The sequence below is a fragment of the Protopterus annectens genome, chromosome 6.part0 (genome assembly GCF_019279795.1).
Source record: "Protopterus annectens isolate FY-2018-M chromosome 6.part0, PAN1.0, whole genome shotgun sequence".
Lineage (NCBI taxonomy): Eukaryota > Metazoa > Chordata > Ceratodontiformes > Protopteridae > Protopterus > Protopterus annectens.
In genome coordinates, this window is record NC_056737.1 from 307,045,978 (window position 1) to 307,067,970 (window position 21,993).

At 45.3% G+C, this 21,993-nt stretch overlaps 1 protein-coding gene across 1 annotated transcript in view; it reads left to right on the top strand.

The window, feature by feature from the left end:
- NUSAP1 (nucleolar and spindle associated protein 1) overlaps nucleotides 1-21,993 on the top strand; it is a 727,399-nt gene that overhangs the window by 139,761 nt on the left and 565,645 nt on the right. The window contains exon 3 of the mRNA XM_044073513.1: nucleotides 576-688. Coding sequence (XP_043929448.1) covers nucleotides 576-688 — 113 coding nt within the window. The remainder of the gene's footprint in view (nucleotides 1-575; nucleotides 689-21,993) is intronic.

Here is a 21,993-nt window from a genome sequence, read left to right on the forward strand (position 1 = left end):
TCCAACTTTGGCTTCTCTGAATGTTTTTGCAAGACATTTATATGCCAGGTGTGTAGACACCAGGAAATAGTCTTATTTGGCATCACCATATTAATGGGATCTTTTCATGATGCCCCTTGGGAATATGAGCTATAGACTGTTCAGGATTTTGAAAGGGATGGACAGGGTCATCCCAGATGCAAAAGTTATTCGCTTATAACACTAGATCTTGCATTGTCCTTGTTTGTCCTGACTTACAATCCTTCCTGTCTTCCCCACATTTTATATGGTGAGAGGCCCAGAAGAAAGCTTAGTCAAATGTTTCTATTTGGTTTTGCTCTCGTACAGCAAATCTGAAAAGAGAGAGGAATCAGAGTGCGGAAAAGCTTTTGGTGCTGAGTTATTTTGAACCTGTTGTACAAGTCCTAGAAGTAGAAGTTGGACTATGGACTAAGATCATGAAAGTCTATTAAGTGGAGTAGATGAGTCCTTTGCATGTCAAAGTAAAGTGAATGCTTTTGAATAGACAATTGCTTTAAGAAAAGTTTGATATAAAGCAGTAGTTTAGTTATATATATTTTTTTCTGGCTTTGAAGATTTTAAGAAGATCCATGAAGCTCATTTTAAAAAGATGGAGTCTATTGAAACATATGTGGAGAAGAAGAGAAGACGGGTTGAAGATTTTAGCAATTCTGTCAAAGAAATTAAGGCAAGTATTTGGGGGAAATATTTTTATGTCTTTGGTTCCAAAGATCTTGGATTTTGAAAACTTGGGTACAAGATAGTTCACAGATGGTGTGTCTGGCACTGGGTATTTCAGAAGGTAGAATTGTCCCAGGCGTCTGTCACTGCCTTCAACTGCTTCTAGGCCTTGCTCGAGTACAGCGCTTTTTGGACTTTCTAGCTCTTTCTCTCTATTGTATGCTTTGAAGATTTCCTTTCTATACTACTTTAGGCTGCTTAGGAATTTTTGTACTAATATTTTCTTTTGATTGCAAAAAATGCTTTGCTAGTTTTTTTTGTCCCTTTATCTTTGAGTCTCTTTGGCCAAAAGGTTCAAGTGTGACTTTGAGATTCAGATTGTTCTCCCGGGTTCCTGCTTAATGTCTCTTCACCTGAGGCTATTTCTGTGACTTCCTAAAGCATTCATCTGTATTGATGGTGCCAACCTCAAGTATAGCAAAGCCTTTTGAAAACTTTGAAGAGGAGAGAAATTAGAAGCTGAAGGTGGCTAGCTTCACTTCCTGGCTTTAGTTTTATAAGGGGGAAACATGAAAAGGCTTCATCTCCTAGGTAACTGGCATTGCCCCTATCTCTTCCCAAAGCAGTTGTAATTTAAATCCTAATTTGGATATTTAATGACTGATGTCTATGCCAACCACAATGTATCGGTAGTCTCCTTCATATCTTTTAGGTGAGTTGCCAACAAATGCCCTTAATTACTGATTTCTTCTGTACAGAAAGCTATGGCTTTTCCTGTGAGGAGCTTATGTGGGTTTCAGTCTTTGTATAGCTAATTCAAAAAATGTTTTCTTTAGTTTAGTTTTGAATGATGTAGGAAAAAGTGTGTAGCTTAAGAAGTCGTTTACAATGGCTGTAGTGTCTTTATTTCTTATATTGCTTATTTTTATTGCTGGTATTTTATAGGTTAATATTGGTTTCACCAGTTGTGAATGTCAAGTAAGCTTTTGGGCAAATGGTCCCAGTGGAATTTTGTGTCATGTTGGTAAAAGTTGAGAATTTTTTTTTATGAAGTTTAATTTTTTTTTTTTTTTTATGTCCATTCTTTGTGTCTACTGCTGAGGCTGTCCAGGTCTCACAATTAAGACCTAAAACATTACCTGCTTTAATTTAAAGGTTTCTTCTATTTTACCTCTATTATTCAGAGGTACTTCAAGATAACTAAATTGGAAAAGAGAGAAGTTCATTTTGATGACTGCTTTATTTCAGTTTTGTGTCAATCATGTTCTGTTATCTCACTATTTATTACTTAGGCTGGCATTTCTGTCTTGTACTCCCAATAACTGGGACCACAAGGAGGTTATTACAATGCTATGCGACTGTCTGATGATGTAGCCTTCCTTCAAGATTAGGTTGCACATCCCTTTTTTGGAAGGGATCTAAAGAGAATGTTGGTGAAGGAGCTTGAGTTGTAGATTTCTATTATTGAAGACCTAGAAATTTCTCTCACCCAAGGTTCTGACTTCCCAGCTTAGATAGGCAACTTCTGTCTATGCTCAGAGGTACGGTTAATTACCCAAATATATAACTATTATTCTCTCTTCAGGAAAGCTAGTCTGATATAGAGCAGAATATGGACTTCAACATTCCAGATCTACATGGCTAACTACAGAAGTTTTGGATAAAAAGAGTAAATGATGAATGATTAGTATTTGGTGTTTCTCACCTCCGTACTTGATGTTCCTTCAGTATTGGGATTTTTCCCCTTGAGATACTTAAGTATGATACATAAGTTTTAATTGGCCTCCTAGCAGTTTCTCCTTCTGGAGATATTTTTACACCTGCCGATCATCAGGCATTTTCCTGTGATTGGACAGTACCACCTATTTATTCCTCCACTCCGGAGATTTCACCTGGCACAGAAACGAGGGTTGGCCTACTTTCATGCAGCCATCAGTGGTTTTGTGCTCTCACTGGTAAACCTAACAATGACAGCAATCTTTAAAGAACTTACCCTTACCCCCTGGGGGAGGTGAATGAATCACATCACTACCGTGACCCAGTGTCCTCCCCTTGGAAACATTTTCTTTATTACCCTCTCTTTGAAGGCTATCATTTGTTGGACATTCTGCATGCAACCTCTCCAAGAGATTGACAGTGTGCTCACCTGCTTTGATGTTCTTCATGTTTCACTGTTAGTCATCATATTTGGGGTATCTGCTTGCAGTAGCCCTCAGTCGGCATGATTAACGTCTTGGGTCATGCGTCTGTTGCTGTCCTTTCTTCCATGATGTCAGGTAGTCAGAGGTATAAAACATGCATCCGACGCCATTACATCAGTCTTTTTTGCTGTGCGGTGCTCTAAGAAGAAGCAGTTTGCAAGTGCCAGTCGGCAGACTCCTGAAATTTTCGTTTTTGAGTTTCAGAACCCAAAATCATCAACTAAAGCTAAGTACCCCATTGGGGAAACTTTTTCTTGCTCTAAACCGATGTCAGTAAAAGTAAATAATTGCATTTCATGTGGAAAGCAAATACCTCATAAAAATTTTAATTTGTACTGTATTTCTTGCCTAGGTCCTGACCACGAACGTACCTTGCTGTCTGTTTTGTGCCTTATTTAAACAACGAACCATCAGTCGTTGTTATAGTTTCGTTTCTAAAGATTATGGTGCTCTGTTCAATTATCCAGATATGTCTTTGGTAAGCCATCTGACTACAGACATTCTGAAAAAACAGAAAGATTGACAGAGACAGGTCGCCTACGTCCAAAGCTGCTGATGACGCTTCTAAGCCAGTTCGCTGGTACTCAGTGAGGTGCTTTCGCAGCCCCTGATGCCCGCTACTTCAGATTCGCAGGCCTCTACTGAGACCCATTCGCAGTCTGGTATGCCGCGAGATGCTTCAGCTGTGGAACCTGCGGATGTCTCTAGCTTGGATGGATACGGAGCCGCTGTGCAGGCACCGGCTTCTGAGGATGTATTCAGGCCTACTGACTTGCATATCAAACCGACACCATCTTGTTCTTCAAGGCCTAAAACTCGAACCATGCCTAGAAAAATGACGCCCAGACTGCATGGTCAGGCCTCTATGCGTTAAAAAACAAATGATAAGAATGGCTGAAGACCTTATTACTTGGGGGAAGCCAACCTTTCCCCTCTAAGAGACCTAGGGCTGAGTTTGCTTATGATACTTCTGACCATGATTCTGAAATTTCTGTTTCCTCTGATGACCAGGATTTACCTTTATCTACCTGAGGATTGTGATGCTATGGACTTTATTCCCTCTGCCCCCCCCCCCCCCCCCTACCCACCAAAGAGGATTTCTCTTTTGGTGAAACCTTGCATACTCTTAGGGAGCATTTTCATTCGGAAAGTCAGAATTTCTCTGATTCTAAAAAGAGGCATAGGGATTTCTTATTCCTGCCCCAGCACAGGCCTTTAGCTGTCGCTCCTGTACTGGACGTTGTTGATTATGCCTTTTCAGAATATAGCCTGCCCCCTGGCTCTTTACCTTCTGCTCCCAGAAAACGTGATGGATAGATATTACAGGGTTCCTGATTCTCACAAGTTCCTTTTCAAAAATCCTACTGCGGATCCTGAGACCATTTCACGGGGACCCAAGGGCATTAAAGCTACTAATGCCCAAAATCGTACCCCCCTCTGATAGATACTCCAGGGCAATGGATAGATTGGGTAATTAGGTATACACTTCTGCAACCTTGGCCATTAGGGCTTGAAACTGCCAGTTTCATATGTGAAAGTATCAGCAGCATGTTATTGGATTGCTTAAACAGAAAATGATGTTGATTCCTGATTGTGCTGAAAATAAGATTTACAGGATTTAATGCATTCTGCTGAACAGGTTGGAAAACATACTTTGCAATGTGGTTTTGATTCCCTAGAGGCATTTTGCAGGGCTGCTGTCACTGGGTCACAACTTAGAAGGCATGCTTGGCTTAAGGAGCAATTCTTGCCAGATCTTGTTAAAGCTAAATAACTGGATGCTCCCTTAAATCAGGACCACTTGTTTGGCAACAAGGCAGAAATTCTTAAAGATGGAGGAAATTGGTAAATCTATGCAAACTGTTAAATATTTCTTACAAGTACAACCTCCAGGATTTAGTAGGCATTGGCCCTCTAAGAATTGGTCCTTTCCTGCCTCTTCCAGAACTTCAGTCCAAACCCAGAATCCAGCAGAACTCCCAGGCTTAAGTCCCAAGGTACGCACAGGACTAAGCAGTGGGGGGCCCCAATTCCAAATCTGGGAGTAGTAAAGCTCCCCCCTATGGTAAACTGTCTCAGTGACTTAACTTTAAAACTTCCAAGCATTTCTCAACTGACTGCCCCTTTGGGGGGAAAAATTGCTCTACATGCAAAAAACTGGGAACTCCTTACCCAGGACAAATGGGTTTTAAATATAGTTTCCCAAGGATACAGATTTCACTTCCACACATTACCAACCCCAAAGGGTTGGCCAGATCTGCCCCAAATCAGTGGGCAGAGGCTCAAAAGCAAGGACTCTCTCAAGCATAAAGGCTATACAAACTGTATGAAGAGGAAAAGGGACAAGGTTTTTGCTCAATACTTTTCCTGATGCCCAGAAAAGACAACTCATGGCGTTCTATCCCGGACCTGTCTACTTTAAGCACTTTTTTGGTGATTCCAAAATTCAAGATGGTAACTCTTCACCAGTTGCTTCCCATGCTAGGCAAAGATGCCTGGTTGGTAACACTCGATTTAAAGGAAGCCTACCTGCACATCCCAATCAGGTAATCTTGCAGAAGATACCTACGCTTAAAAGCAGGCTGCATGCACTATCTGTTATCTGCACTGCCCTTTGGCTTATCTACTGCACCCAGGGTATTCACAAAATGCCTACCTCCAGTCATTGCATTTTGCAGGCAAAGAAATATTCAAATATACCCATACCTGGACGATTGTCTAATTCAGGCAGAAAGCCAAGACATACTTTTGAATCATCTAGCTTTTGTACAAAGGGTGCTAACTTGTCTGGGGTACACCATGAACGAAAAGAAACTACACCTGGTACCCTGTCAACAAATTATATTCCTGGGAGCAAGCTTGAATACAACTTCTCAGATGGCTTTCCTCACACCAGAGAAACAAATTAATTTGACAACCTACTTCAAGCTAGTGGCCACAAAAACTCTGCTATCTGCAAGACAAATATTGTAAGCCTTGGGGTTCGTGGCCTCCTGCATTCTTTATTCCATAGGCAAGACTGCATATGAGGAAACTGCAATGGTATCTAAAAAGCCTGTGCTGTCAACATTCTCAGGATGTAGAAGCAATGATTCCCATCATTCCTTGCCTGCGGTTAAAGTTCCTTTGGTGGGCAGAGGCCTGTCACCAAAACAAGGGACTACCATTCACTCTACCCACTGCCACCCAAATCCTAACACACGAATCAGACTGTGCATGGGGGGGCTCACCCAGCAGGGAAGTGCATTCAGGGCAAATGGAACTGAAGTCAAATATACCTGCATATCAATCAAAAAGAAATGTTAACTGTACAGAATGCTCTGACAGCCTTCAAGGACCACATTCTTCCAGGACAATTAATGGTAAAGACTGACCATACCACTGTTATGTGGTACATAATCAAGCAGGGGGGTACCCATTCTTACCCCCTCTGCAGACTAGCCATGGCACTGTGGAACACAGCCTTGAGCTACCAAGTACATCTACAGGCTAATTTCTTGCCAGGAAAACTAAATACACTGGCAGATGGACTAAGCAGAAACCTCATGGACCCACATGAGTGGAAACTGGAACTAAAGACTTTCAACATGTTGTTCAACAAATGGGGGAGCCCAGATATAGACCTGTGTGCCTCCCCCAGAACTACCAATTGCACAAATTTTGTACAAGGACTCCCCACAAACAAGCTTGGAAAGTGGATGCTCTATGTCCTTCAGTTGGAAAAACCTATCCGTTTATTCCTTTCCTCCTGTGCCTCTCCTCTCCAAACTACTTCTAAAGATTAAGCAGGACAAACCTGGCTGGTGGACCCCAGCTATTAACAAACTTTACAATAAGAGGAGAAAGCTATTACATGATAGAACAAAATCCATAAAAGGGAAGTCACCCCTGATCATTATTAGTAAAAAAAAATGCGAGCACTCATAAAATCAACTAAGGCCAATTTTGAGAGAAAAATTGCCATGGATTCAAAGGACAATCATAAGGCCTTTTTCAGCTATGTTAGGAACCTGGGTGGAAACTCCCAGATATGCTCAGAATTAGTCCAAAATGATACAAAAATCACTGAACCCACAGACATTGCCAACATACTGGCAGACAGGTTCAGTGCAAACTTCACCCCTCTCCCTAAAGGAGAGATAACTATCCCAGCCGAGTGTAGCCTCCCGGACATCTCAAATGCGCAGGTGAAAGCTGCTCTCTCTAAAGCTAAAAACACAGCATCAATATGACCGCATGGTGTCCCCGGCTGTGTGCTACACGAGCTAAATGAGGAATTAAACCCGCACATAAGGCAGCTATTTAATCTCAGCCTCACCACAGGATACGTGCCCAAGGAGTGGCGTACGGCAACTGTGGTCCCACTCCACAAAGGCGGCGCCTCTACGGACCCTGGTAATTACCGCCCCATAAGCTTAACAAGTCTAGTCTGCAAAGCTATGGAGAGGATCATAATGGAGCTCATAAACAAAGATATAGGGGACTTGCAGACATTGGACCCGACCCAGTTTGGCTTTGTCAAGGGAAGATCATGCCTTTTGAACTTGGTCGACTTCTTCGAAACAGTCACCAAGGCCATTGATGAGGGAAAGGCAGTCCATACAGCCTACCTTGACCTTGCAAAGGTTTTGACACAATACCCCACTCGGGTATTGTAGAAAAACTTACCAGCTTAAATGTAAACCCATATGTCACAAGATGGGTTGCAAACTGGCTTAAGGACAGAACCCACAGGGTTAGAGTTGCTGGCGCTGTGTCAGACTCCAAGCCGGTCACAAGTGGTGTCCCACAGGGCTCGGTCCTTGGCCCCTATTGTTTGGCATCTACTCCACAGAAGTACAGGCCAACATGGGAGGACTTTGATTGACAAAGTTTGCAGACGACTGCAAACTGGGCGCCATAGTGGAAAGTGCATCGGACACGGATATCCTTCAGAAGGGACTCACGGAAACAGATAGCTGGTGCCAGAGCCATGGCCTGAAGTTAAACGCCAAAAATGTATAGTCATACCTTCGGGAAAAACAAGGTAACCCCAAGCTACCATATAGGTGGCAATCCACTAAGCACAGAAGAGGTTATCAGGGACCTGGGGACCCAGGTTGACAGTGGCCTTTCTTTTGACACTCACGTTGCTAAAGTGGTTAGAAAGACCTTCTACATTGCCCACCTGATCATGAAGGGATTCACATCCAGATCTAGTGAGGTCATTGTTCCCTGTACTCTTCACTTATCAGACCAATGATCGAGTACAATGCCCCATTCGGGATGTATCTCACCCGACATCTGCAGCAATTGGAGAGACCCCAAAAGTTCCTCACCAAAAGGATAAAGGACTCCAAAATCTGTCATATGCTGCCAGATTGAAGAAACTCCAGCTCTGTTCAGTCGCATACCGCCTGCTCAGAGGTGACATGTGCCTGACATACAAGGCCATGTCCAACCCGAATTAATGGACATGCTCCACCTCAAAAATCCAAATCCACCAAAACCACTAGAGCAAGCGACTTAAACCTTAGCACGGATATAAATAGGATGTGCTGGAGGGATAGATTTATCACTCAGAGACTCCCTATGCTGTGGAATAAAATCCCGGTCCATGTGAGGCAGAGCACCTCGCTGACTCTGTTCAAGAGAAATCTAGACCTGTGGATGGGAGATCGTAGGTTTACTCCGGGAATCATCTCTGTGTCACTGCTGGACAGAGGCACAACAAACTAATGGGCACAGTATTTTTTCATATAAGGGGTGGCGTAAGCCTCAAAAATTTGGGCTAGGCTTATAAATGCCTTAGGGCAGATAGCCTAGTATAAACCTATGAACCTATGAACCAAGGACGATATTGATTGCACCAGACTGGACACGCCAACACTGGTGTACCCCCTCTTGCGCACTGTCACGGCTGGCTCCATGGCACCTGCCTCAGACCCCTACTCTGTTGTCTCAGCAGGGGAACCAGATTCTGCACCCTCGGCTTCAAATCCCTGAACCTAGCAGCCTGGCTAATTACCTAACCTCTCCTTCACCATCCCTCAGTAAACAAATGAAGGATATCATTTTAAAGGCAAGGAGGCCTAGTACTAGAAAATCTTATGCTGATAAATGGAAAAGATTCTGTGCCTGGAAACCAATCTCAAGGGATGAGCACAGCAGCGCCCAACTTACCTCAGATTCTTCAATACTTAACTGAGATGCTTTACAAGAGCCTTTTTTTTTCCTCCATCAAAATTCACGCCTTAGCTATTTGAGCTCAGTATAACACAGAGCTTCCCCTCTTCTCTCATCCACTGCTCAAGCAGTTCCTCAGAGGGGCCAACAATTTAAGACCACCCAGGAGAGCCCCAACTCCAGTCTACGACCTTAACTTGGTATTGGAGAAACTCTCTCTTCCTCTTTTCGAGCCAGCAGCTAGTGCAGATTTAAAATTCCTTTCTTGGAAAACAGCCTTCCTTTTAGCATTCACTTCAGCAAGAAGGGTATCTGAATTACACGTCCTTATGGCACTGGAGCCTTTCATCTTTCATGTGGACAGGGTGTCCCTCAGAACCAATCCCTCCTCCATGCCCAAGGTGGTAGCCATTGTGGCTCTTAATCAGTCCATTCATTGACCAACCTTCTTTCCAAATCCACAAAACAAAGGGGAACGGATACTGCACTCCTTAGATGTGCACAGACAGCTTTTGATTTTACTTGGACAGGACTAAACCTCAAAGAAAATCTGAACAACTGCTGGTGGCATTTGCTGCAGGGGCAGAGGGGAAGGCTATTTCAAAGCAAACCATTTCTAAATGGATAGGCCATTGCATTCATTTCTGCTATAAGCACCATGGAAAACCTATCCCACAGGTGATCAGACCCCATTCAACCAGGGCTGCATCTTACCTCTACAGCCTTTCTCAGAGGTGTCCCTATCAGGGACATCCTAAACGCTGCTACCTGGAGTTCAGTACATACTTTCACCAAGCATTACCATTTGCCAATTTTCTCTAAATCCAGAGCTGGCTTTGCCACTGCGGACTTGTAGGGCCTTATAGCAGGTCCTAATGCTGTCTAAATTCCTCCTCCCATCCTTAGCTTTGGTTATCTACCCAAATGTGATGACTGCAACAGTGAAACACGAAGAACATTGTACAGTTGTGTACACTTACCATAAATATAGATGTTGGAGTGTATTCACTGTTGCAGTCCTGGTTAACCTCCCTCCAGCCCCTTGCTTCTTTTGGCTATACCTCTAATATCCTTACTATGCTTAAAAGCTTTTTGGTGTATTTTTTTTTTGTTGGAGGTATAACCTTGTGTGTCGGTGTGTGTGTGTGTCGGTGTGTGTGTCTGTGTCTGTGTCTGTGTCTGTGTGTCTGTGTCTGTGTGTCTGTGTCTGTGTGTCTGTGTGTGTGTGTGTGTGTGTGTGTCTGTGTGTGTGTGTCTGTGTGTGTGTGTCTGTGTGTGTGTGTCTGTGTGTGTGTGTGTGTGTGTGTGTGTGTGTGTGTCTGTGTGTGTGTCTGTGTGTGTGTGTGTGTGTGTGTGTGTCTGTGTGTGTGTGTGTGTGTGTGTGTGTGTGTGTGTGTGTGTGTGTGTGTGTGTGTGTGTGTGTGTGTGTGTGTGTGTGTGTGTGTGTGTGTGTGTGTGTGTGTGTGTGTGTGTGTGTGTGTGTGTGTGTGTGTGTGTGTGTGTGTGTGTCGGTGTGTGTGTGTGTGTGTGTGTGTGTGTGTGTGTGTGTGTGTGTGTGTGTGTGTGTGTGTGTGTGTGTCGGTGTGTGTGTGTGTGTCTGTGTATATATTTATATATAATTTTATTTTTATTGCTTCCCATTATGGGGGCACCTGACATCTGGGGCAAGAAAAACTGATGTAATGACGTCTGCTGCATGTTTTATACCCCTGACGTCATGGAAGAGACAGCTACCGATGCAGGACCCAAGACTTTGTTAATCAGGCCGACTGAGGGTTACTGTAAGCAGATATCCCAAATGTGATGACTGCAACAGTGAATACATTCGAACATCTACATTTATGGTAAGTGTACACAACTGTATTTCCCCTCCCCTACCCTTTCCTTCTTCTGGATGTGTGCACACCTGCTCTGTCCTTCCCCTTTCCCTTTTTTGGATGTGTGCACACCTGCTCTGTCCTTCCCATTTCCCTTTTTTGGATGTGTGCACACCTGCTCTGTCCCTCCCCTTTCCCTCTTCTGGATGGGTCCACCAATTCTTCCTGTCAATGCTGTTCACCTGAGTTGCTAAGCAAACATGTTTTCTGGGCTGAAGTCAAACCTTGCCCCTCTATACTACTTGCAGAAACTGCCCTTATAGGAGAGTTTCTAAATGCTCAAAGTTCCAGGATTTGTAGAGAGAGAGTCCTCTCTGAAAAGTATTTCTAGGGTTCATAGAATAAAAACTTGCTTTATTCATTCACCTTATTGATTAGCTAGCTAGTGACACAAATTTAATGAGAAAGATTCTGTCAACCTAAACTCGATCCTGCTTTTAACTGCCTGCATAACTTCAGACATTGACACTCGTCATTCTCACTGCCACTGTAGCAGTTTGGGTTATCTGCCAAGGCAACCCAGTACTGGCCAGGTTTCAAAAGCTGACTTCCCTCCATCTCTTCTGTGACAACTGATTTGGCTGAACACATCTTGACAGGAAGACTTCAGCTGGGATAGATGTGTGTGGTCTTTCTGCCATCCAAGGAAGTCATCTGATTCTTCACAGGATCTAGTACCGATTTTCTCTGGCTTACTGCTCATATAATCCCCATTTGTGGGCCCTTTCTCATTTTCTTAGATTTATTCACTTTGTACTCAATGTGTAAAAATAAATAAATAAATAATTTTCTGTTTACAGTAATTCCTGGTGTAATTTCTGCTTGTAGCAGTGTTGTTTGGCTTCTATCTTTGCCTAATGTTTTTTTTTGTTTTGTTGTTGAGGAGGCTTTCAATATTTCTGTCAGAAGTGCAGTATGATGTTAGACACTAGAGGTAGGCCTGTTTTTAGCTTTGTTACTCTGCTTTGTTTTCATCTTTTGACGGGAAAATATTGCAGAATGTAGATTTTTTGCAGCATGTATGCATCATTTACCAGGTCCATGACTCTGTTTTGTGTGTGATTTAACATCGGATGTTAGTTTTACCGGAAATGTACTTTGGAGATATTCTCTGGGAAAGGAAAATGTAATTTAAATTTCTATTGAACATGAATTTTATGGTAGTTAAACATAGTGTGTAGAGCCAATTTTAACACCGGATGTTATGTGATCCTATCTCGCCTACATTCTGTACTGATGGGTTCGGAGCCGATCCTCTGCTCCGACTCGGCACGCTATACTATAGAGCGAAGTCTCTTATTGGCTGAGCTATTCTATATCCCAGGATGCACCACCACTAATTCCCCAGATCTCGTTTGCCGCTTTACAAGCTAAGACGTGGTCTCCGACTTGGCTGAGCCAAGTGTTTCTTTTCTAAGATTTTTCTGTCAGGAAATTTCTTAAATTTGACCCAAAAGTTGTTTTAACAGCTATCGTTGTGGTTTGAGTGATTTTTTTTTTGTGATTTTTGTGGTAATTTTGTCTCGGGGAAAGGTTTCCATTTAAGTTAGAGGGGCCTTCCCCTCGCGCGTGAGTGAGTTGTGTCAGTTGTGGTGCCTTTTTGTTCCTTTTAGTTGGTCAAGTACCCGTGTTTAGTTAGAGGGTTCTTGAATCTGCTGTTTGAGTTTTTTCTATTAGTGTAGTAATAGAGTTGGGCATTGCCTTATTCTTTCCTTCTACATTTGTGTGTAGTGACTGTGTACAATTATGTCTAAAGAACATAGACCATCGGTGTTTAAGAAATGTACCCGTTGCAGTTACAAGATGTCCATTACCGACTGTCACTCCTTATGCGTGTATTGTTTAGGCCCCAAACACCTTCAGGAGTCTTGTAGCGTTTGTCACGCTTTTTCCTCTCTGGTCCTCCAAGAGAGGAAGAATAAATTGATTTTAAAAGGGATTATCAAACCTAGTTTTGAGGAGGCTTTATCTTCCTCCTCTTCTCCCTCTAAGAAAAAGAAATAGTCGGCTCCGACCAGCCCGTCGGAACCGACCTCTAAGAAATCTCGGCAGGCTTCTCCATCGGCGCCACGGACTTCGGAGCCGAGGGCGGAACGGTCTGCCTCGATGCCTCCAGCCTCGACTCCTCTGGCTTCGGAGCCGACAGCTGGAGTTTCGAGAGGCAGGTCACCTTCATCGGCTCCGCAGATTTCGGAGCCGATGAGAGTTTCCCGCTCAGACTCTTCCCCTTCGGCGCCGAAGACCTCTTCGGCACCGAGGGAAATTACAATGGAGTCTCCTTCGGCACCGATTTTGATAGAGACAATTCGGAGCCGGTCCCCCAGTCCTTCGGAGCCGGTGGAGAAGTCTACTCGGACCCGTTCGATCTCCTCCCGGTCTTCCAAGATGTTGGATTCGGACATTGACAGGGTGCTCCAAAGGCTGTTTCAGTCTCCAGTCTTCCAAAAGTTAGTTTCGGCTCCAGCCCAGTCGGCTTCGAGCCGATGGTCCACCCTTTAGCCTTGGTTCCTCCTCCAACAGCCTCGGCATCGTTGGAGTCGGTGCTGGTGGAGCCGATGGAGGTTTCCGGGTCGGCTCCGACCCTTACTCCTACCCCGGCCTTCGGGTCGGAGTTTGGTACACGGACCTTTTCAGTCGGCCCCGGGGGTGATGCTTCGGGACCGATGTTGTCTGTTCCGAGCCTCTCTCTCGGTGCGTTGGCTGCGGGAGTGCAGTCTGCTGTTATGGCTTTGGGGGTCGGACCTTCCCAGGATTCTGGGGGTCCGGCCTTTAGAGCCATGAGGAGTGCTTTGGCCAAATCTTCTTTGGCTACCTCCACCGTCTCCCCGGCACCTTCCCTAGGCACGGAGAGTGGTTCCTTTGTAGTCCCCCTGTCTCAAGACAGCTGAGCCCTGGGGCCTGAGGTCACCCCCATTGGGGGTCACCCTCTTTTTGGAGGTCCCTCTGAAGAGTCTTCGGAGGAACCCCCAAGAAAAAAAACAGTGCAAGAGGAAGCACGTCGACTCCCCTGACGAGTCTCTCACCTCGGACACCGATCTTGATGATGCGGAAGGGTCCCCCAAGTCGTCCTCTGATGATGTCTCCTTTGCGGACATCTTGGAAGTCCTCAAACAACGAGGCGGCTGGCAGACCAAACCCCCTTCCTCTGACGAGTTGGTGTTCCTCAAGGCCTTCAGGGCTCAGCCCTCCGCCTCCTGGGTGTCTCCGCCCTTCGATGATCTCCTAGATTTGATCTCTCGAAGGGCGTGGGAACATCCAGACTCTGTGGAACCGGTGCCTGCTCGCCTTAACAAATTTTTGTCAGCGCCCCCGGAAAAGGAATTTCTCACCAAGGGTGTGGCTGTAGATGCTTTGGTGGTGGCATCTGCTACCCAGCAAGATGTGGCAGAGGCTTCGACGTCCGTCCATCCTCCTAATAAGGAGTCTAGGAGCATGGACCGGTACGGGAAGCGCACCCTTACTTCAGCAGCCTTTACCTTAAGGTCTCTGAATTACCTGACACACTTCACTAGACTTGAGAGGGATCTGATCAAGGAACTCTCAGATACCCTCTCTGGTAACCTACCTGAGCAGTTGGCCCAGACGGTTAGCTTACAGTTGGCTACTCTTTCGTCGATATTGAACTCGTCCATGAGGCTCATTTCGTATGCAGCCGAGGGGGCGAGTAGAGCGGAGGGTACGGGTGTTGCTCTACGGAGACAAGCCTGGCTCCGCCTGTGTCATTTTGCAGAGGCCTTCAAGTCTTCCTTTTCCGACGCTCCCTTTGATGGGTCCTCTGTTTGGACCCAAGGTAAAGGACACCTTGACCCGCTGTGAACAAGAGGGTACGACTTTGACTGCCGTAGGGGCACGGTTTTCCTCTCCCTTTCGGCCTTATCCCAAGGCTAAAAGAGGAGGGAAAATGTGGTTCCGTAAATCTCAGAAGACTTACCCCTCACAGCAGGACGATCCCCCTTCTAGAGGCAGAGGAGGGGGAAATTTTTCAGGAAGACGCTGTCCCAGAGGCGGCAGAGGCCCCCGCAGCACTGGAGACCGCGAGTCCTTTCGTGGCTCTTCAACCTTTCAGCATCCCTGAAGGATTGCCCGACTGCGCAGCTCCGGAGCCAGTCGGGGTCGTTCGAGGCACCTAAAGGCCTGGGAGAGTATCACTCGGGACCGATGGGTGCTCCGAATCATCGCCGGAGGTTACGTCATCCCCTTTTCGCACCCCCCCCCGCCATCCAGGAAAATCCCGGACCCGCCACCCAGTCAACGGGATATTGCAGCCTTCGAAATTTCAAAGCTGCTTCAAAAAGGAGTCATCCAACCGGTCCCCGTAGACCAGACCGGATTAGGGACTTACTCAAAATTCATTTTGGTGCCAAAAAAGACCGGGGACTTGAGGCCCATTTTGGATCTCAGCAACCTAAATCGATCAGTCAAGAAGTCCAAGTTCCGGATGGTCACCTTACAATCCATTCTCCCGCTTCTGGAGAAAGGTGTTTGGATGTGCTGCATAGATCTCAAGGACGCCTATTATCACATTCTGGTAGATCAGGCGTCCAGGAGACATTTGCGCTTCAGCCTGGGAGACGGTCATTTCCAGTTCTGCGCACTGCCCTTTGGTCTCACCACAGCCCCCAGGGTGTTTACCAAATGTTTGGCGGAGGTGACTGCTCACCTGAGGAGTCTAGGATTCCAGGTGTTTCCGTATCTAGACGACTGGCTCCTAACTGCCACCTCCAGGCATCTACTATTACAGAACCTAGCAGCCACTATATCTCTAGGCACCTCCCTAGGAATCACCTTCAATTGAGCAAAGTCTGTGTTGCTGCCATCTCAGCGCATACGGTTTATCGGGGTAGAGATAGACTCAAAGCAAATGCGGGTCTATCTTCCTACAGAGAGAATAGAAACATCACAATCTCAAGTCCGAGCATTGCTCCTCAAACGCCGAGCCCCAGCAAGGATGGTCCTACAACTGTTGGGTTCCATGTCGGCTACCGTTCTCCTGGTCCCCTTAGCAAGATTGCACATGAGGATTCTCCAGTGGCTCCTGTCGGTCCAGTGGTCGTATCAGGATCTTCCTCTCAGTCACCACATTATAATCACGGAGACGTGCAAACAGGACCTCTGTTGGTGGCTTCTCTCCTCCAACCTGGATCAGGGGCGACCCTTCGTTCCTCCTCCTTCAGTGGCCACTTTGACTACGAATGCCTCCCAGATGGGGTGGGGGGGACATTACCTATGCAGGTCAGTCCAAGGCAATTGGCACCCCGACGAGAGTTCCCTACACATCAACATACTGGAAATGAGGGCGGTGCTTCTATCGCTTCAAGCACTACACAGCTACCTCCCCCAGGGTATGATTGCCGTTCAGTCAGATAACATGTCAGTAGTCTGGTACCTGAACAAGCAGGGGGGGACCAGGTCCTACCCCCTTTGCAGAGAGGCCATGAAAGTATGGGATTGGGCCGTTGCAACCAACCGTTTCTTGGTAGCAACACACATTCCGGGGAGATCCAATGTGATAGCCGACAGACTGAGCAGAACCATTCTCTCCCCGCACGAGTGGTCTCTGAACGACAGAGTAGCATCTCAGATCTTCAGAAGATGGGGAACTCCTTGTTGCGACCTCTTTGCAACTCCCCTCAACACGAAATGTCTACGGTTCTTCTCTCTCACCCCGGTTCCGGGGGGGTTTCCCAAGGACGCCCTAGTCCAAACTTGGCCCACCGGCCTACTGTACGCCTTTCCACCGGTTCCCCTTCTTCCCAGGGTGATCCAGAAAGTGATTCACTTGCAGTGCAAGATGATTTTAGTTGCCCCATATTGGCCTCGTCAAGTCTGGCTGCCATTTCTTCGGAAATACGCACTGGACGGTCCATGGTTTCTGGACCAGGTTCCAGATCTCTTGATCCACCAGTCGGGACAGCTTCACCAGTCCCTTCACTCACTGAGGTTAATAGCTTGGCTCCTCCACTTCTGACTATAGTCAGGAACCAGATTTTGGACTCCGAAGTCATACATATCTTGTCCTCGGCCCACAAGAATTTGACTAAGAAGATGTAAAATAGTAAATGGAAGAGATTCGCCATTTGGGCCCAACTCTGGGGATTAGATCCCATTACTGCCCCGGTGGCTGAAGTTTTGAAATTTTTAGCTTCCTTATTCAATCAAGGTTCTTTGGTCTCCACCATTAAGGTTCAATTAGCAGCTATTTCTAATTTTCATGAAAGTATAGACCCACCTTTGATGAGCAATAAGTTGTGTAAAGCCTTCATGAAAGGTGCTGGGCTGCTGCGTCCTACAATTTCTCATCCTGCTCCACCGTGGGATCTTAATTTCGTATTAGGTGCTTTGACCTCTTCCCCCTTCGAACCGGCAGCAACTTCTGACTTGAAATTTCTTTCCTGGAAGACTGCCTTTTTGGTGGCAATTACATCAGCCAGAAGAGTTTCGGAACTTCAAGCCCTATGTGTCAAACCGCCGTACCTGGTTTTTCACAAGGATAGAGTATCCCTTAGGCCTAATCCATCATTTGTTCCCAAAGTTTGTTCTAGTTTTTGTCTTCAACAGTCTTTGGAACTTCCAGTTTTCTTCCCCAACTACTCAGACAGAGCAGAATATATCTTCCACTCATTGGATGTTCACAGACAATTGCGTTTCTACTTAGGACGCACCAAACACGGAAAACAGATCAGTTGTTTGTGTCCTTTTCAGACAATAAATTGGGCAAAGCCGTCACGAAGGTCACTATTGCCAAGTGGATTAGAGACCGTATCAGTCATATTTATTTTCTTTCTAATAGAGAGCTTACAACCACTGTTAAAGCTCATTCTACAAGGGGCTATGGCTACTTCAACAGCCTTTCATTCCAGGCTTGCCATTAGTGACATTTGTGCTGCGGCTACCTGGTCCTCTCCTCACACCTTTATTTCTCATTACAAATTGGATGTGGCATCTCTGGGGCGAGCTTCCTTCGGTTCCACAGTTCTCAGGAGTGTTTTCCAGTGAGCCACCCAGGAATCGGGTGCTAGGGACGCTGTCCCATCAGTACAGAATGTAGGCGAGATAGGATCACATAACATCTTTTAGTTATGTACTTACCATAACTTTAGATGTTTGGGATCCATCTCGCCTACATTCCTAATAACCCACCCTCATTCCCCCTGCCTTTGAGATCAGAAGAGACCGGACAGTTCGAGTTCGACCGTTTCATCTTGAAACATCTGGCAATGTTATATCAACAGTACATGTGTGTGTGCATGTGTGCGGACAAACAAGATCTGGGGAATTAGTGGTGGTGCATCCTGGGATATAGAATAGCTCAGCCAATAAGAGACTTCGCTCTATAGTATAGCGTGCCGAGTCGGAGCCGAGGATCGGCTCCGAACCCATCAGTACAGAATGTAGGCGAGATGGATCCCAAACATCTAAAGTTATGGTAAGTACATAACTAAAAGTTTGGTACATTGGTTGCTTTGGTGTTTGGACCTTGTGTAGTGGAAATGTAACTTCTGTCAGTTATAAAAGAATTCAAACTTTTTTTTTTTTTTGCAAAAATGGCACTGTTTGGAAGAGTTCAGCTTTGTGGTGGTATACGTATTGCTAGACAGTGAAATACATTCTGCACTACTCAAATTATTTTGCCTGGTGTTCTCTTTCCTAACTTGATGGATCCTGACTCTGGTACCACCCTCTACAAAAATCCGTTTGTAACTATTTAAAAAAAAGAAGTGCCTCTGCCTTCTCTTGATTGTTGAGGGTGTTATTGGTCCGTAGACCACTTTTTGCCCCATCTCCCTCCAGTGTAGCGTTACCAGCCACTATGGAACTGGGGTGTTGGACACGTCTTTTCGGGTTGTTCAGTACCTGGTACACGTATGGGAGAAACAAACCCTATTGGGTGTAGTAGTAGTCTGGGGTAAGAAACCCCTTACTAGACATAACTCTGTCCTCTGATATTTTATCTAGTAGTGAAGTTCACAAGAAAAGGAAACCGAAGCTTCATCATACAGCTGATAGTCAAATTACAGCTGTTTATAAAGTTGGTGTAGTTTCCTTGTCTGGGTGTTCTACAGACAGGTAATTCTGGTGGTTGTGTTCCCGTTCGTGGGTGTGTAGTACTAGTTTTGCTATCAAACTTGGTTTTGGAGATTGAGGAGGAGTCTGAGGACAGTGGTAGTTTCCTAGATGTCACTAAGTGCAATCAGTCTAATTCTACATAAGCTGATCATGAGTTTGGGTCCAAACAAGTGTGCTCTTTTCCTCGAAGGATTGTTAGATTTAGTGGTGATTTTGCTTGGGAGCATTTGGGAACTACCCCAGAGCTGGGCTAGGGTATTTGACTGTAGAAGACGAGATGCCCAAATTGGTGGCTATCCTCCTCTTAATCTGCCTTGGAAGATGTTTATCTATTTCAGCTGTCACTAAAACGGTTCAGAGAAAATGTAGGGTCTCATTGGGTGTGACAGGTCTCTTTCCTCATGTGTCTGCTGATCCAGCTGTAGTCTTTCCCAGCTGCCTGCTCAGATAAGTCCTTCTCTTCATCTAATCCAATGTCCTGTGATAAAAGGGGGAAAATGGTTAGATCTTCAGGGCAAAAGGATGTCTTTCTAGTAATCTAGCCTTTAGTATGTTAAATTATCAAGGGTATATGTGGAAATTTATTTTACACTGTGCATATAGTTTGGTCGATTTTGCTATATTCTTACCTGCAGAGCAAAAGTCTTCTATGTACGAAATTGTATCTAATTTGACTCTGGTTTAAAAACATGATTTGGAAGGTGTATTTAAATGTGCAGATACAGTGTCAAGGAATGCTGCCTCTGTTTAAGACTGTATGCTTGGTTACCTAATCAGAACCTGTCTGATTTAAAAGTTGAAATTTTGAATGTACCTTTAAGATGTCCTCCTTTTCACTTGCTGCAGTATTCTTAACCTGAGGCATCTCCTGCCCGAAGGCGACCTGACAACGGCCAAATTACCAAAATCTTTTACTACTGTGGGGTGCATAGGATGCGGTACGTAGGCTGCTGTCAGATGTAGGCTATAAAAGTGACGTATGCATGTACCATCCTCAGAACTTTCCTGCTGCCAGTCAGAATGCCATTCCAACCATTGGTCTGATGAATTAAACGCTTACAAATTCAGCCTTTTTCCAGATAAGTGTCCTGTTAAGGAATTTTTTCTTACTACTGTTGTCGTGTCAGCCAAGAAGGGCAAGTGCCAGTGTGGAAGACCAATTCTACATAAATATGGCCATTCTCAGCCTCTCTCTTGTTTAGGGCCCTAATTACGATCAAGTCTTGTATCATTTCACTCCTTCATCCCAAAGACTCTTAAAAGCTAGGCTTTCCTCTCTTGCTATATATTTAAAGAACCAATGGCTTGAGCTACTAGCTAAGTGTATTGAGGGTACTTGGGGTCTGACACCAAGCCGGTGAAGCACAAGATCATGAAACCTCTGCCTGCGGGTTCCACTGCACCTCCAATGTCGACATTTCTCTCAAGGTTATTATCAACCTGGGGGTTTGTCTAACTTTAGGTATGGATTCACAGGATGAGCCCAGTTCTGAGGCCATCTTGACTTCATTTGCAGTCACATTTGTGGAGGTCAAACCGACAGCTGACCAGGATGTCGTGGGGGAACCTAGACTTGAAACTATGGAGGGTTCTAGGGGGTACCTCGCACTCAAATAAGACTGTTAGTCTAATAAATTTGAATGTAGGTATCGGTCTGGTCCTCTATTGTATAGGATCATTTCGTCTGCAAAGAAAAAACAAAAGACTACCCATTGTGTCCCCTACCAGAGAGGCCTGTTCAAATTGGCAGATCTTTTTCTCAAAGTTTATTTCAGGCCTTCATGGCACTCAAACTGCCTGCTTCTACAGTTGCTTCCAAACCCTTCTCAAGAGAATTGGGGACAATGACTCCTCTGATTTTTCCTCTGAGGAGGGATCTCTGGATTATTCCGTGCACATCCCTTTCCACTAGGAAGGTTTCTCCTAAAGAGGAGTCTGTAGGTTCTGACTCCTCAATGGACGAGATTTCCTTTGGTGAAACTCTCCTGAAAAATAGTACATTTCGAATTGGATACTTCCCAAATTTCTGAAGTCCAGAAAAGATGATTACTACAAGTTGATGTCCCTGGCTCCTCTGCAGTTTCTCCTGTGCATCCCGTATTTCTGGATGCTTTTCACAGTGCTTCACAGACTCAAGACTCCCAGGCCCTCGCCCCCAAGAAGCCAGACCACTTCTACAAGGTCTCTGAGAAAAATAAATTCATCTTCAGGTGCCCTGTTGCAGACCCAGCAGTTATTTCTATAGTTACAGACAAACCATCTGGGATGCTTGCTTCCTCTGATTTTCCATCAGACAGAGTAGAACCCTAGAGAGACTAGGTAAAAACGGCTATATGTCGGCCACCTTGGCTTTTAGGGCCATTTAATTACAGACACACAGGACAAAAAATAATCCTTAGAGCTTTTGTCTCTGGCATCTAGTGCCATTGCAGATCTTCCAGACTCTGATGGAATAGCTTTGGCTTTAATCTATCCTTGGAGGTTCCTCCCAGGTAGCAAAACATTCCATTAAATGCACCTATGATGCTGTGAAGGCTTGTGCCAGGGCAGCTGCTACTAGTTCAGTTCTTTGATTTTCCTGGCTCAGGCTGCAGTCCCTCTGTGATGACTTCAAATCTAAGTTATTGGATGCACCACTAGACAAGTCGGCCTTATTTGGTAAGGCAACAGCCTCCTTAATTAAGTCATTACTGGAAAAAAAAAACAAGGAACTCGGAGTTTGAAACGCATCCTGGTTTTCCTGTGTCCAGGTTTCACAGGAATATCCCCTCTAAGCTTGATTTATCCACAGCTGCACTCAACACCCCTCCAGTAAGTGTTCCAGAGGGGGCAAAAGACAACTGAAGCTTAGGAGTTCTCAAGCCATCCTCACAACAAAGGCAGTCTGTTCCTGACAAAGCAGGGAGTCTGAATACCCTGCAGATGCTCCTCTTTCCCCTATTTCCCTTTGCCTGTTCAATGCTCACGGGGTCTGGAAAAGTGCCACCCAAGACATTTGGGTT